The sequence below is a fragment of the Tachypleus tridentatus genome, chromosome 3 (genome assembly GCF_004210375.1).
Source record: "Tachypleus tridentatus isolate NWPU-2018 chromosome 3, ASM421037v1, whole genome shotgun sequence".
NCBI lineage: Eukaryota > Metazoa > Arthropoda > Merostomata > Xiphosura > Limulidae > Tachypleus > Tachypleus tridentatus.
The window spans coordinates 30,410,519-30,427,636 of record NC_134827.1 but is presented as its reverse complement, the minus strand read 5'-3'; the positions used below and the strand labels follow the sequence as shown (position 1 = coordinate 30,427,636).

General features: G+C 32.7%; 1 protein-coding gene across 2 annotated transcripts in view; it reads left to right on the top strand.

The window, feature by feature from the left end:
- Positions 1–6,571: 6,571 nt before the first annotated feature.
- Positions 6,572–17,118, top strand: part of LOC143246626 (cell adhesion molecule Dscam1-like) — a 158,893-nt gene continuing 148,346 nt past the window's right edge. For both annotated transcript variants that reach the window (XM_076493665.1, XM_076493664.1), the window contains exon 1: positions 6,572–6,826. In XM_076493665.1, coding sequence (XP_076349780.1) covers positions 6,757–6,826 — 70 coding nt within the window. In that variant the 5' untranslated portion in view covers positions 6,572–6,756. The remainder of the gene's footprint in view (positions 6,827–17,118) is intronic.

Below are 17,118 nucleotides of genomic sequence, written 5' to 3'. Positions count from 1 at the left end.
AAACGAAGTTTCAAGTGCTGTCGTAGATGGCGCAATCTAGACATTGTTTTCTTTTGTATAAAGCATTTATTTATATTAATAATGAATATTACTGTTAATAATTAGTTATTTACTATCCGATGTACAAATATTTATTTTCAAATTTAGAAGAAAAACCAGTTTTATAGGTTATAAAATCAGAAACGTTATATTAAGTTACCTATTATTGTTGTATTATTTTATTATATAACTGTGTAAGGTTTATTTTCTTAAAAAAACCAAACATCAGGAAAAGTTTGATGCAAATTTTGATTCATTAACTATTCTAATCGTAATTATTACGGCACCCCAGTTGTTCAGCGGTATGTCTGCGGACTTACAACGCTAAAAACGGGGTTTCGATATCCGTGGTGGGCAGAGCACAGATAGCCCATTGTGTAGCTTTGGGCTTAATTCAAAAGAACAACAACATAATTATTACTGAAACTAGATTGGTGTCACAGTGCTTTAAATGCTACGTGTGGCGAAACATATTCATGTTTTAATTTTCCTTATCTAAATTATTTTTCAGTTGTAGAAAATCAATGAATAACAATTCCTTATCACATCCCCGTCGCGCCAAACATGCTCGCCCTTTCAGCCGTGGTGGCATTATGATGTCACGGTCAATCCCACTATTACGGCCCGGCATGGCCAATCGTGTTAAGGCGTGCGACTCGTAATCCGAGGGTCGCGGGTTCGCATCTCCGTCGCGACAAACATGCTCGCCCTTTTAGCCGTGGGGGCGTTATAATGTGACGGTCAATCCCACTATTCGTTAGTAAAAGAGTAGCCCAATAGTTGGCGGTGGATGGTGATGACTAGCTGCCTTTCCTCTAGTCTTACACTACTAAATTAGGGACGGCTAGCACAGATAGCACACTTATCATTACAGCTAAAGAAATTCTTAAACACTTGTCATTATAGTTTAATTAATTCTTAAACACTTGTCATTATAGTTTAATTAATTCTTAAACACTTGTCATTATAGCTAAATTAATTCTTAACACTACTACGAAAAGACGTTTCTAGTCCTGATTTCTCCAAGCCTATTCCCCTGGCTGTGGTTTCGCTAGATAGTAGATAGGGACAGTGGGAATCTCGTTAATCCATTCATTAATGGATTTAAATGGGAATTTTATTTAAATACAAAATTATTAGCCTAATATTAATAACCTTTCAAGTTGCTCTGGGGCCTATTAGGCCCCACTTTTCGTAGGAGTGTTAAACACTTGTCATTATAGCTAAAGAAAATAGTAGACACTTCTCCTTAGAACAAAAAGTACTAAATACGTGTTATTACAGTCAAATATATTTCTAAACACTTGTCATTACACCTAAAATATACTAAACATTTGTCATTACACCTAAAATATACTAAACATTTGTCATTACACCTAAAATATACTAAACACTTGTCATTACACCTAAAATATACTAAACATTTGTCATTACACCTAAAATATACTAAACATTTGTCATTACAACTAAAATATACTAAACATTTGTCATTACACCTAAAATATACTAAACACTTGTCATTACAACTAAAATATACTAAACACTTGTCATTACACCTAAAATATACTAAACATTTGTCATTACAACTAAAATATACTAAACATTTGTCATTACACCTAAAATATACTAAACATTTGTCATTACAACTAAAATATACTAAACATTTGTCATTACACCTAAAATATACTAAACATTTGTCATTACAACTAAAATATACTAAACATTTGTCATTACACCTAAAATATACTAAACATTTGTCATTACAACTAAAATATACTAAACATTTGTCATTACACCTAAAATATACTAAACACTTGTCATTACACCTAAAATATACTAAACATTTGTCATTACACCTAAAATATACTAAACACTTGTCATTACACCTAAAATATACTAAACGTTTGTCATTACACCTAAAATATACTAAACATTTGTCATTACAACTAAAATATACTAAACATTTGTCATTACAACTAAAATATACTAAACACTTGTCATTACACCTAAAATATACTAAACATTTGTCATTACACCTAAAATATACTAAACACTTGTCATTACATTTAAAATATACTAAACACTTGTCATTACACCTAAAATATACTAAACACTTGTCATTACACCTAAAATATACTAAACATTTGTCATTACACCTAAAATATACTAAACATTTGTCATTACACCTAAAATATACTAAACATTTGTCATTACAACTAAAATATACTAAACATTTGTCATTACACCTAAAATATACTAAACATTTGTCATTACACCTAAAATATACTAAACACTTGTCATTACACCTAAAATATACTAAACATTTGTCATTACAACTAAAATATATACTACACATTTGTCATTACACCTAAAATATACTAAAACACTTGTCGTTACACCTAAAATATACTAAACATTTGTCATTACACCTAAAATATACTAAACGTTTGTCATTACACCTAAAATATACTAAACATTTGTCATTACACCTAAGAATATACTAAACACTTGTCATTACACCTAAAATATACTAAACACTTGTCATTACACCTAAAATATACTAAACATTTGTCATTACACCTAAAATATACTAAACATTTGTCATTACACCTAAAATATACTAAACATTTGTCATTACAACTAAAATATACTAAACATTTGTCATTACACCTAAAATATACTAAACATTTGTCATTACACCTAAAATATACTAAACACTTGTCATTACACCTAAAATATACTAAACATTTGTCATTACAACTAAAATATACTACACATTTGTCATTACAACTAAAATATACTAAACACTTGTCGTTACACCTAAAATATACTAAACATTTGTCATTACACCTAAAATATACTAAACATTTGTCATTACACCTAAAATATACTAAACATTTGTCATTACACCTAAAATATACTAAACACTTGTCATTACACCTAAAATATACTAAACACTTGTCATTACAACTAAAATATACTAAACATTTGTCATTACACCTAAAATATACTAAACATTTGTCATTACACCTAAAATATACTAAACATTTGTCATTACAACTAAAATATACTAAACATTTGTCATTACACCTAAAATATACTAAACATTTGTCATTACAACTAAACAACGTCCTAAATACTTGCCATTACAGCTAAAGAAATTCCTAAACACTTGTCGTTAAAAACTAAAGAAAATGCTAAAAACTTGTGATTACAACTAAAACAAACGCTAAACACTAATTATTACTGCCAAATAAATCCCTAAATAGTTGTAATTACAGCTAAATAAATTCTAAAATACTTATCATTACAAGTAAACAAATACTAAACACTTGTCAGTACAACTAAAGAAATTCCTAAACATTTGTCATTAGAACTAAAGAGATTCCTATACATTTGTCATTAGAACTAAAGAGATTCCTATACATTTGTCATTAGAACTAAAGAGATTCCTATACATTTGTCATTAGAACTAAAGAGATTCCTAAACATTTGTCATTAGAACTAAAGAGATTCCTAAACACTTGTTTATTACAAGTCAAGTCTTCAGCTGCAAAACAATATAAAAGAATCAATATCCCTACAATGGAATTTAACCTCAGAACATGACTCTAACCCCAACCTCCTTTCTTCTTAATGAGATATACTGAAGGTTTTATTATATTGTTTTATTACCAGTTTTTAACTTCAACTTAGAACAAAAGTATTGGTAATGCAGATGGTAGTTACAAAGAGTTTAGGGTTTATATGTAGTCTCGGCGTCTCTTCTTTATTTCTTCCAATTAGCGTAAGAAGAAGAGGTTATTTTCTTCTTTGTGTATAGCTACACAATAGACTATCTGCAACCTTCGCTACCGCAGGAATCGAACATCGGACTTTAACGTTGTAAAACCGTAGCCTTACCACTGACTCACCAGAAAACTTCAAACACACACACACAAATAACTTTTTAAGTAACTCGTGTTGTCACTTTCAATATATTTTATGTCATATGGTTTCGCACGAACAAAACACTCAGGATGGTTGGTCTTTCTGAAGATATCTTCCTAATGTGATTCATGAAATCTTTATTAATTCAGCAATTAATTAGTAAATATTATTTCAAACACACACCAATTCTATAATCGATATAATCACACAAACGCAGCGGCTGTATTCTATTGATCAATATCCGTGTAATAAATGATTTCTGCTTGTTTTTCACTTGTTCTATACAGAAGTTTCACACATTTTTTTACATATTTGTTTTATTTTAATTAGAAAACAAGTAACATAAAATATACTTGTGGTATTAACTTTCATAATATGTACAGAAAAGGAAATGTTATTAACACAGTTAACTACAATAGTCTCAAGAAAAAAAAAACGCCACTTTCGTCGACTACGGAAAATTATCCTATTAATTAACGAAAGTATATTTAACGCAGAATCATTTTAACGCTAACGGAAGTAATAGATAAGTGATGGAAATTTTGATGCTGTAACACGAGTCGAACAAAATATTTTACATTATTATGGAAGCGATTTTCAAAACAAAACAAAACAATTTCGTTGTTTTGGCATAACTACCACGTTTTGCAAAGAAAACACTTTTACAGGGGTTAGAACTTTTATCGGTGTATTGCATTTTACTGTAATTAGGTGACGAGTTAGTCTCTTATATGGGTAGACTATTCTGTCATGCGTGTACGTGGAGCCACAAAATAAACAAACTGTCCTCACTGACACACAAGTACCCTCTTTCACTCTCTCCACAAACCTTGTATCATATTTTTGAATTGGTGAGGAACAGTTTATTTTCGGAGGCTCTACAAGGCCTCTGGGTTTTATTTTACCAAAAGAAATTAATTGTTATAGATGTACATTCTAATTAATATTATCATTATTGTTATACAGTGTAAAATTTAGCACGGTTATTTTCATTGGTCATACAAATCGGTTCATTTTCGAGTGTGAATATATAACTCAATTAAAATAACATGCTCAATATATTTTAAATATGAACTGGTATTTATATCTACGTTGAAAGATGTATCTAACGCTTCCTATTATTTATATCTGTGATAAATGGTGCATCTAACACCACCTAATATTTATATCTACGTTAAGGTGTGTATCTAACGTCACCTGGTATTTATTTCTACGTTAAAGGATGTATCTTACACCACCTAGTATTTATATGTATAATAAAGGGTGTATTTGACACCACCTAGTATTTATATGTATGATAAAGGGTGTATTTGACACGACTTAGTATTTATATGTATGATAAAGGGTGTATTTGACACCACTTAGTATTTATATGTATGATAAAGGGTGTATTTGACACCACCTAGTATTTATATGTATGTTAAAGGGTGTATTTGACACCACTTAGTATTTATATGTATGATAAAGGGTGTATTTGACACCACTTAGTATTTATATGTATGATAAAGGATGTATTTGACACCACCTAGTATTTATATGTATGATAAAGGGTGTATTTGACACCATTTAGTATTTATATGTATGATAAAGGGTGTATTTGACACCACCTAGTATTTATATGTATGATAAAGGGTGTATTTGACACCACTTAGTATTTATATGTATGATAAAGGGTGTATTTGACACCACTTAGTATTTATATGTATGATAAAGGGTGTATTTGACACCACCTAGTATTTATATTTATGATAAAGGGTGTATTTATTTAGTTCCTAAAACAGAACCGAAACGGCTTTGTTGTTTTTTTTCGATTTCACAAGATAGCTAGTTTTAAACAGAAGTTTATAATAGTACCATCAGAAAAATATCATCTACTCTGTGGTGCTTGTGTGTATTAAACTGGTAATCGATAGAATACGGTTAAGGTTGGTAATGCAAGCACGATTTAAATCTATTGACGAATACTTTGATCTTCAACACAATTGTAGAATAAAGGTTTTTCTATTTTAAAAATTCACTATGGTCAATAGCTTTTTAGTTTTACAGTTTTCTAAACTCGCCGTACAAATATGCAAGGGCGTAATGGAATAATTCTAGGAAAGATATTCTGTTATACCCGCAAAGCTAAAAGCGACATGCAGAATTAACAGCTTAAGCTTGCTTTACCTAGAGGGCGCTAGTGTGAACATGTTGCTGAAACTCGATAATTGAGCGACGGATCGCAGAAGTAAATCGTTTGAGTTTTGACCACAGCTAGTCAGTGTAGCGTATCATAAGGTTGTATAGAACTTCCTTGGCATGTGCGAACCCGCGACTCGATGTCAAACCGTTAAACGAGGCAATGAGCCGTTGTCAGCACGTGGTTGAGTTCCTTCTATTATACCCAAAGTGGACAAACGTCACTTTGGTCTTCAAATTCGCCACTTTGTTAAGTTTTGTTGGTAAGCGATATATTATAGTGTTAGTTTGAAAGTGGATGTTGAATGAAATATATCCTTTCGTCACAGTTTACGAAGTTTTCAAATTTCAGGCCATATCCTTAAATAAGCATCGTAAAATTGGTTAAAAATAACTGATAAGCAGGTAACAAAAACAAACGAGCAGTTCCACTGTTAGGTATGAAAGAACAATGACATAATGTGTTTAATACAACATTAAGTCCGAGACCGTTGATTGCTCTGTGGATTAAAAATACTGTCTTGTTTAGCGTCGAATATTTTCTCACGAATTCGCTGTCGTCACACAGAGAAACATATAATCATAGAATAGTTACAACGGGTTCCAAGAATGTTGCTGCTGACGTTTATAACGAGCAGGATTATATTCAATGTCTTCTTAGCATCTCAGCTGTCGTCAGGTGAGAAACTCCCGGATGTCTTGTATTTCATTGATTTGTATCTCTATTCCACTTCAGTGTACAATATACATATAAATAAATATGTTTATTACTGTAAACAATACTTTTGAAATGTCGAATACACTATCTATTAAACTCTTAAGATTGAAAGAGTTATATGTTATAGATATTTGTATAAGTTAATTCTAGCTGCTATTGGGTTTCATCATTAAACATTTTCACCCTAAGTTTTCCATTTTTTTCTCAAGATGTTGCATAATCTACGACAAATAACTATTATATGATATTTACAAATAACTATTGTATAATATTTACAAATAACTACTGTATAATATTTACAAATAACTATTGCATAATATTTACAATAACTATTGTATAATATTTACAAATAACTATTGTATAATATTTACAAATAACTACTGTATAATATTTGCAAATAACTATTGTATAATATTTACAATAACTATTGTATAATATTTACAAATAACTATTGTATAATATTTACAAATAACGATTGTATAATATTTACAAATAACGATTGTATAATATTTACAAATAACTACTGTATAATATTTACAAATAACTACTGTATAATATTTACAAATAACTATTGTATAATATTTACAAATAACTATTGTATAATATTTACAAATAACTACTATATAATATTTACAAATAACTACTGTATAATATTTACAAATAACTTTTGTATAATATTTACAAATAACTTTGTGTAATATTTACAAATAACTACTGTATAATATTTACAAATAACTATTGTATAATATTTACAAATAACTACTGTATAATATTTACAAATAACTATTGTATAATATTTACAAATAACTACTGTATAATATTTACAAATAACTACTGTATAATATTTACAAATAACTACTGTATAATATTTACAAATAACTACTATATAATATTTACAAATAACTACTGTATAATATTTACAATTAACTATTGTATAATATTTACAAATAACTACTGTACCATTGTTGATTTTATTAGGACTTAAGTCTCGCACTAACTCAGTTATGCTTTTAAGTTAAGTTATTCTGATTGAGTTATTTGTTAGACAAGGTTTAGATTTGGAACGTATGATGAAAAATAGAACCTTGAAAATCTAGTTAGATAACAATCACAAATTCTCCTTCGAACAATTTACTAATTATAATTGAGCTCTCTGATAATAAGGTTCAATATTTTCAAAGTAGAAAACAAAGAAAGCTTCAAGTTTTCTAATCATTTCTTTATTACCTAGGTTTATTTTTAAGTTTTTTTTAAATTAAACTTTAAAGAAAATATGAATATACTTAGTGTTCTTATATTACTCAAATAAAGAAACTTTTTATTGCTACACTAGATAATATGTTGAAATCAAACACACTGAGATAAAATTTAAGTAGTTTTCAAGTTTTAAACTGTTATTATCTTGTGAGTATATGGAGAAGCTGTTAATACATTATTGTGCATTTTTAACCTGAAATACTAACGTTATCATAAAACTAACTAGTGGTTCATAATAGGGATCGCCGATGTGTTCTTCTTTATTATTATTTAATGTTGTTCTGCTTAACTGCAACAAAAATGAGCAATAATACTATAGGCATCATTGTGCATTTTGTAGGGTAGGTTCTATTTTACTACCTAAAAAATAACAGCGGATGTGTAGCCATTGGTATCCAATCGTTTTAATGTAGTCAGTCTTTTATATCGAGGGCCCGGCATGGGCAAGCGCGTTAAGGCGTGCGACTCGTAATCTGAGAGTCGCGGGTTCGCATCCCCGTCGCGCCAAACATGCTCGTCCTTTCAGCCGTGGGGGCGTTATAAAGTGACGGTCAATCCAATTATTCTTTGGTAAAAGAGTAGCCCAAGAGTTGGCGGTGGGTGGTGATGACTAGCTACCTTCCCTCTAATCTTACACTGCTAAATTACGGACGGCTAGCGCAGATAGTCCTCGTGTAGCTTTGCGCGAAATTCAAATTAAACAAACAAACGTCACGATTGTCCATAAACGGTGAGTTTAAGGTTTTATTTAAATATTTTCATAGCGAATTAGGACATTAAATCTTGTATGATATAAACATTTGATTTATCTTGGACTGTGGTGTTAGTTCATAATAGGGATTGCTCATGAATTCTTCTTTGTTATTTAACGTTGCTTGGTCAGTTTACAGCAAAACATGAACGTGAGTATTGTAATAAAACCGGGGCAACATTACGAAACGCATCATTGCACGTTGTGTAATGTAGGTTTTATTTTTATTTTGCTGCCTAACAAATTGCAGCAGCTCTAAACCAGTGGGACTCAATCGTTTAATGTAGTCTGTGCTTCATGTGGAGCCTCACAATCTACTACAAGCATACGTATATAGCTGCATGCAGACTGTGAATGTACTTTAATGTTTATACGTCAGATATTACACATACAAAGATGCCAATTATTTCAAATGACTGAGCGTAATGATTGTAGACAGAGCCCTTTCACAGTTTTAGTCCTTTTAGATTTGCCAGAAACAAGACAAACTGGTGAACGAGGCCTCTTTTTTTCCATCTTGTGAACGATTGTATTGGTGTTTCTATGCCGCTTAGAAAACAAGAAATACCCATCTACGCGAGCATTGATTGGCTAACAAGCACTGATGACGTAACTATGGATTCCCCCACGTACCCAGTATGGAGAAGCATCGCACTCAAACTATTGGTAGACGTCGGAGATACAAATATTTTTTTTATTATTTCAAGCACAAATGTGATTATCGTAAGTAGCCATTTGGACTATGCCTTTATTTGTATCTCACTAGAAATTTTCTTTTCACCCCTTTCAAGCCTTGGGGGAACCATTTATCACTTTATTGTATAGGCCTATATAATATATAATAATTTGGGAGTTGCAACAAGTCATAATATTTGTCTGTATGAGCGTATAGTCGTAACGTACATACCAAAATCGTATTGATTACGCTCAGATCGTAATGGTTGGCATCTCTGCACATGTAACACAGCGACAATGAACTTATTGCTGCAACTGTGTTGGTGTCACTTATCATTATTTATATATAGAATTCCTGCCCTTTCGGATACGTCGCTACTAACAGAAACGTAGTTTTAACCACAGTATGATTAATATTAGCCATGTTAAACAAAAACATCAAGTATCCCAGCAACAGCTACATTTTGATACCTGGATTAGTTACCAAAACATCATGTATCCTAGCAACAGCTACATTTTGATACCTGGATTAGTTACCAAAACATCATGTATCCTAGCAACAGCTACATATAGATGGCTGGATTAGTTACCAAAACATCATGTATCCTAGCAACAGCTACATATAGATGGCTGGATTAGTTACAAAAAGATTATATATCCTAGTAACAGTTATAGTAATTTGAGGGTCGCGGGTTCGAATCCCGCTCGCACCAAACATGCTCGCCATTTCAGCCGTGGGGGTGTTATAAAGTTACGGTCAATCCCACTATTCGTTGATAAAAGAGTAGCCCAAGAGTTGGCTGTGGGTGGTGATGACTAGCTGCCTTTCCTCTAGTCTTACACTGCTAAATTAGGGATGGCTAGCATAGATAGCCCTCGAGTAGCTTTGTGCGAAATTCAAAAACAAACAAAACAAAATTAACGAAGTAAAACTGCCATGTACAAAAAAACGTGAATAAACTGAATGAGATGAAAAAAAGAATGTTAATTTGGAACATTGTTAAGAATAACCATTTTATTTGGGTTTTATAAGCAGAAAATAAACATATTTAATTTATTTTTACAGACATTGATGTATTATATGTCAGTAATTATGCTGAATGTCACTTAACTTCCGTTTATCTGTATATCGAGATGTTTTATATTTCCAAGTCTTGTTAGCTCACGTTTGGTACGTTAACAACACCTTAAGAGTTGGCTGCTTCTGCGTAAAAGGAAGTTTGGGAAATAATAAATTTGTTTATGCAGTTGTTGTATGTGAATTCAAGGTTTTGAATTGGTTGCGCCAAAATAATGAAAGACCATATACTTGATACGGTCTGTAAATTTCAATAAAGTTTCGAAAACTGGCCTTCTCTTGTATGTCCAAATTTCACGTGACCATTTGTGAGTAAGCACATACTATTCTCACTTGACCATCTGCTGTTTTGGTGAGAAGTATAATTCCAGTTATTATTTCTCATAACTAAATAACAGTGTTGCCCTCTGGTGGCAGATGGATAATTTAGAAGGACGTGAACACTATGAAAACAATAACTTGTAGGAAATCTGATAAGTCAGTGGATAGTTACCCTTCATATAGTGGGAAGGTTTTAAACATAGTATCAGAAAATTGGTCTGCATAAAAGACAGGGTTAAATTAATCGTGAAAAGGCTACATCACCAAGTAGCAGATCATGGCCAACGGAAATCAACGTTTGTTTGGTGGATAAAGATTTTATTTTTTGCCCCTCTCAGAGCCTTTCAACAACTCTGAAATTTACAACTACTTGAGCAAAGACTGTAGTGAAAAATCGAACAGTGAACACTTCAGAATAATAGATTCAGCGAAAGATGAATAGACGCCGAGAAAAAGGAAACACTTCTACTTCGTAGCCTACAACCCAAGTTGAACAATCAACTAGCTACGTCACTGTATTTCGGACTATGATCAACTTATCGTGTCTTAGCTAAGCAAAAAGTCAAAACTTCATCCAACAAACAAAATTCGCTATTTACTGAAATAAAAACAAACTCGTATGTGATTCAAGATATCACCATGTAGTTACCACTATAAGCAAAACACCGTCATTAGAAATCACCATGTAGTTACCACTATAAGCAAAACACCGTCATTAGAAATCACCATGTAGCTACCACTATAAGCAAAACACCGTCATTAGAAATCAACATGTAGTTACCACTATAAGCAAAACACCGTCATTAGAAACCACCATGTAGTTACCACTATAAGCAAAACACCGTCATTAGAAACCACCATGTAGTTATCACTATAAGCACAAGACCGTCATTAGAAATCACCATGTAGCTACTGCTATAAGCACAACACCGTAATTAGAAATCACCATGTAGTTACCACTATAAGCAAAACACCGTCATTAGAAATCACCATGTAGTTACCACTATAAGCAAAACACCGTCATTAGAAACCACCATGTAGTTACCACTATAAGCAAAACACCGTCATCAGAAATCACCATGTAGTTACCACTATAAGCAAAACACCGTCATTAGAAACCACCATGTAGCTACTGCTATAAGCAAAACACCGTCATTAGAAACCACCATGTAGTTATCACTATAAGCACAACACCGTCATTAGAAATCACCATGTAGCTACTGCTATAAGCACAACACCGTAATTAGAAACCACCATGTAGTTACCACTATAAGCAAAACACCGTCATTAGAAACCACCATGTAGTTAGCACTATAAGCACAACACCGTCATTAGAAATCACCATGTAGCTACTGCTATAAGCAAAACACCGTCATTAGAAATCACCATGTAGCTACCACTATAAGCAAAACACCGTCATTAGAAATTACCATGTAGTTACCACTATAAGCAAAACACCGTCATTAGAAACCACCATGTAGTTACCACTATAAGCAAAACACCGTCATTAGAAACCACCATGTAGTTATCACTATAAGCACAACACCGTCATTAGAAATCACCATGTAGTTACCACTATAAGCAAAACACCGTCATTAGAAACCACCATGTAGTTATCACTATAAGCACAACACCGTCATTAGAAATCACCATGTAGTTCCTGGAACCAACACAACACCGTCATTAGAAATCACCATGTAGTTACTGCTATCAATACAACACCTCTATTAGAAATCACTATGTAGTTACTGCTACCAACACAACACCGTCATTAGAAATCACCATGTAGTTACTGCTATAAGCAAAACACCGTCATTAGAAATCACCATGTAGTTTCTGGTACCAACACAACACCGTCATTAGAAATCACCATGTAGTTCCTGGTACCAACACAACACCATCATTAGAAATCACCATGTAGTTACTGCTACCAACATAACACCGTCATTAGAAATCACCATGTACTTACTGCTATAAGCAAAACACCGTCATTAGAAATCACCATGTAGTTCCTGGTACCAACACAACACCGTCATTAGAAATAACCATGTAGTTCCTGGTACCAACACAACACCATCATTAGAAATCACCATATAGTTACTGCTACCAACATAACACCGTCATTAAAAATCACCATGTACTTACTGCTATAAGCAAAACACCGTCATTAGAAATCACCATGTAGTTCCTGGTACCAACACAACACCGTCATTAGAAATCACCATGTAGTTACCACTATAAGCAAAACACCGTCATTAGAAACCACCATGTAGTTATCACTATAAGCACAACACCGTCATTAGAAATCACCATGTAGTTCCTGGAACCAACACAACACCGTCATTAGAAATCACCATGTAGTTACTGCTACCAACATAACACCGTTATTAGAAATCACCATGTAGTTACCACTATAAGCAAAACACCGTCATTAAAAATCACCATGTAGTTGCTGCTACCAACACAACACCATCATTAGAAATCACCATGTAGTTCCTGGTACCAACACAACACCGTCATTAGAAATCACCATGTAGTTACTGCTACCAACATAACACCGTCATTAAAAATCACCATGTAGTTACCACTATAAGCAAAACACCGTCATTAAAAATCACCATGTAGTTCCTGGTACCAACACAACACCGTCATTAGAAATCACCATGTAGTTACTGCTACCAACATAACACCGTCATTAGAAATCACCATGTAGTTACCACTATAAGCAAAACACCGTCATTAAAAATCACCATGTAGTTCCTGGTACCGACACAACACCGTCATTAGAAATCACTATGTAGTTCCTGGTACCGACACAACACCGTCATTAGAAATCACTATGTAGTTACTGCTACCAAAATAACACCGTCATTAGAAATCACCATGTACTTACTGCTACCAATATGATACCGTCGTTTGGTATTTGATGGGAAAAAAATACAAAAACACCCATTTTAATCGCAAAACTGGAAATTTGTATGTGCCCTTGCATGGACGTTCTGGACATTCAGACATGTTTTGATGAAGTTCCATCCACACCATGTGAGTTAGGCACATGAATAAACAACACTATTAGATTTATACAGATATAACTTATAATAACTCAGTATAAATATAAATACTATACGAAACGTATTTCCGTACACTGAACAAACCACTTAATGGCTCACTGGTGATATTGATATATTATAAAACTAAAATACAGAGTTCGATCCATACGGTGGACCCTTTACACGAAGGTTATGGTATGGCTCTGCTCGTAGCGACTAACAAATTTTATTAAAATATGTCGATTTACAGTGGCGTCACGCTATGAAACGGTTTTAATAAAGATGTCAGCTGACGTTTGCGTGACGGCTCAAGCATAGGAAAAATCGAACACGACTAGTCACGAGATTCGTCCAGGTTTTCTATGCCATTATTATTCCCTACATCAAGAAATAATTACTAGCTAGAATAATACAGTTAACGAGTTATATATAACGAAGTGAAAGAGATTTTAACAATGAGCGTAGAGAAAAAAAAATCATTAGAGTAGTCAATTTAGAGACAGAAATAAAACAACAGATTAATCATTGAATTTTCTATGTTAAAGTAAACCTATATTTATGATACACAAGTAAAGTTATATCTGAAAACTAATTCGTGGGTCCAACCTGTAACCCCTTTCAATCACTCGACGATAACTCTGCATGCTTACGACGCTAAAATTCGGATATCGCTACCTGTGGTGGGTAAAGAACAGATGCCTCATTGCGTAGCTTTGTCCTTAACAAGGATAAAAACAACCGTATAAACACCCAGAGAGAGCTTCACTTTATTTCTTCCCCTTTTAAGGCCCTGCATGGCCAGGTGGGTTAAGGCGTGCGACTCGTAATCCGAGGGTCGCGGGGTCGAATCCCGGTCGCATCAATATGTTCGCCATTTCAGTCGTGGTGGCTTTATAATGTCACGGTCAATACCACTATTCGTTGGTAAAAGAGTAGTCCAAGCGTTGGCGGTGGGTGGTGATGACTTGCTGCCTTCCCTCTGGTCTTACACTATTAAATTAGGGACGGCTAGTGCAGATAGCCATTGAGTAGCTTTGTACGAAATTCCCCCCCAAAAAAACAAAAAAAAACAATCATTCTGGCAACAACCTACAGAGTTTATTTGTTTGTTTGTTTTTTATTTTCGCGCAAAGCTACTCGAGGGCTATCTGCGCTAGCCGTCCCTAATTTAGAAGTGTAAGACTAGAGGGAAGTCAGCTAGTCATCACCACCCACCGCCAACTCTTGAGCTACTCTTTTACCAACGAATAGTGGGATTGACCGTGACATTATAACGCCCCCACGATTGAAATGGCGAACATATTGATGCGACTGGGATTCGACCCCGCAACCCTCGGATTACGAGTCGAACGCCTTAACCCACCTGGCCATGTCGGGCCTTGCAAAGATAAAGGAGCTGTAAAATTATTTCACATAAAAATCTGTGAAGATATCGGGTCGGATGAAGCGAACTTTAAGGTTTCCCATTAATAAAAACCATACTTTGATATTATTGTTCTTAGAACACGTGCTGACGGTTTGACACAAGAGGTGAAGTGTCCTAAAGTTTCAGCTAAATATTTTACTTTACACAGTGACACGTCATGAATTTAGGTTCGATACAGTTAAGTTAGTTTCAGTTCCCTTACGTTATCTTTAGGTTTGATAAAGTTAAGTTAGTTTCAGTTCCCTTACTTTATCTTTAGGTTTGATAAAGTTAATTTAGTTTCAGTTCCCTTACTTTATCTTTAGGTTTGATAAAGTTAATTTAGTTTCAGTTCCCTTACTTTATCTTTAGGTTTGATAAAGTTAATTTAGTTTCAGTGCCCTTACTTTATCTTTACATTTGATAAAGCTAATTTAGTTTCAGTTACCTTACTTTATCTTTCGGTTTGATACAGTTAATTTAGTTTCAGTTCCCTTACTTTATCTTTAGGTTTGATAAAGTTAATTTAGTTTCAGTTCCCTTACTTTATCTTTAGGTTTGATAAAGTTAATTTAATTTCAGTTCCCTTACTTTATCTTTACATTTGATAAAGTTAATTTAGTTTCAGTTCCCTTACTTTATCTTTCGGTTTGATACAGTTAATTTAGTTTCAGTTCCCTTACTTTATCTTTAGGTTCGATAAAGTTAATTTAGTTTCAGTTCCCTTACTTTATCTTTAGGTTTGATAAAGTTAAGTTAGTTTCAGTTCCCTTACTTTATCTTTAGGTTTGATAAAGTTAATTTAGTTTCAGTTCCCTTACTTTATCTTTAGGTTTGATAAAGTTAATTTAGTTTCAGTGCCCTTACTTTATCTTTACATTTGATAAAGCTAATTTAGTTTCAGTTACCTTACTTTATCTTTCGGTTTGATACAGTTAATTTAGTTTCAGTTCCCTTACTTTATCTTTAGGTTTGATAAAGTTAATTTAGTTTCAGTTCCCTTACTTTATCTTTAGGTTTGATAAAGTTAATTTAGTTTCAGTTCCCTTACTTTATCTTTACATTTGATAAAGTTAATTTAGTTTCAGTTCCCTTACTTTATCTTTCGGTTTGATACAGTTAATTTGGTTTCAGTTCCCTTACTTTATCTTTAGGTTCGATAAAGTTAATTTAGTTTCAGTTCCCTTACTTTATCTTTAGGTTTGATAAAGTTAAGTTAGTTTCAGTTCCCTTACTTTATCTTTAGGTTTGATAAAGTTAATTTAGTTTCAGTTCCCTTACTTTATCTTTAGGTTTGATAAAGTTAATTTAGTTTCAGTGCCCTTACTTTATCTTTACATTTGATAAAGCTAATTTAGTTTCAGTTACCTTACTTTATCTTTCGGTTTGATACAGTTAATTTAGTTTCAGTTCCCTTACTTTATCTTTAGGTTTGATAAAGTTAATTTAGTTTCAGTTCCCTTACTTTATCTTTAGGTTTGATAAAGTTAATTTAGTTTCAGTTCCCTTACTTTATCTTTACATTTGATAAAGTTAATTTAGTTTCAGTTACCTTACTTTATCTTTCGGTTTGATACAGTTAATTTAGTTTCAGTTCCCTTACTTTATCTTTAGGTTCGATAAAGTTAATTTAGTTTCAGTTCCCTTACTTTATCTTTAGGTTTGATAAAGTTAAGTTAGTTTCAGTTCCCTTACTTTATCTTTAGGTTTGATAAA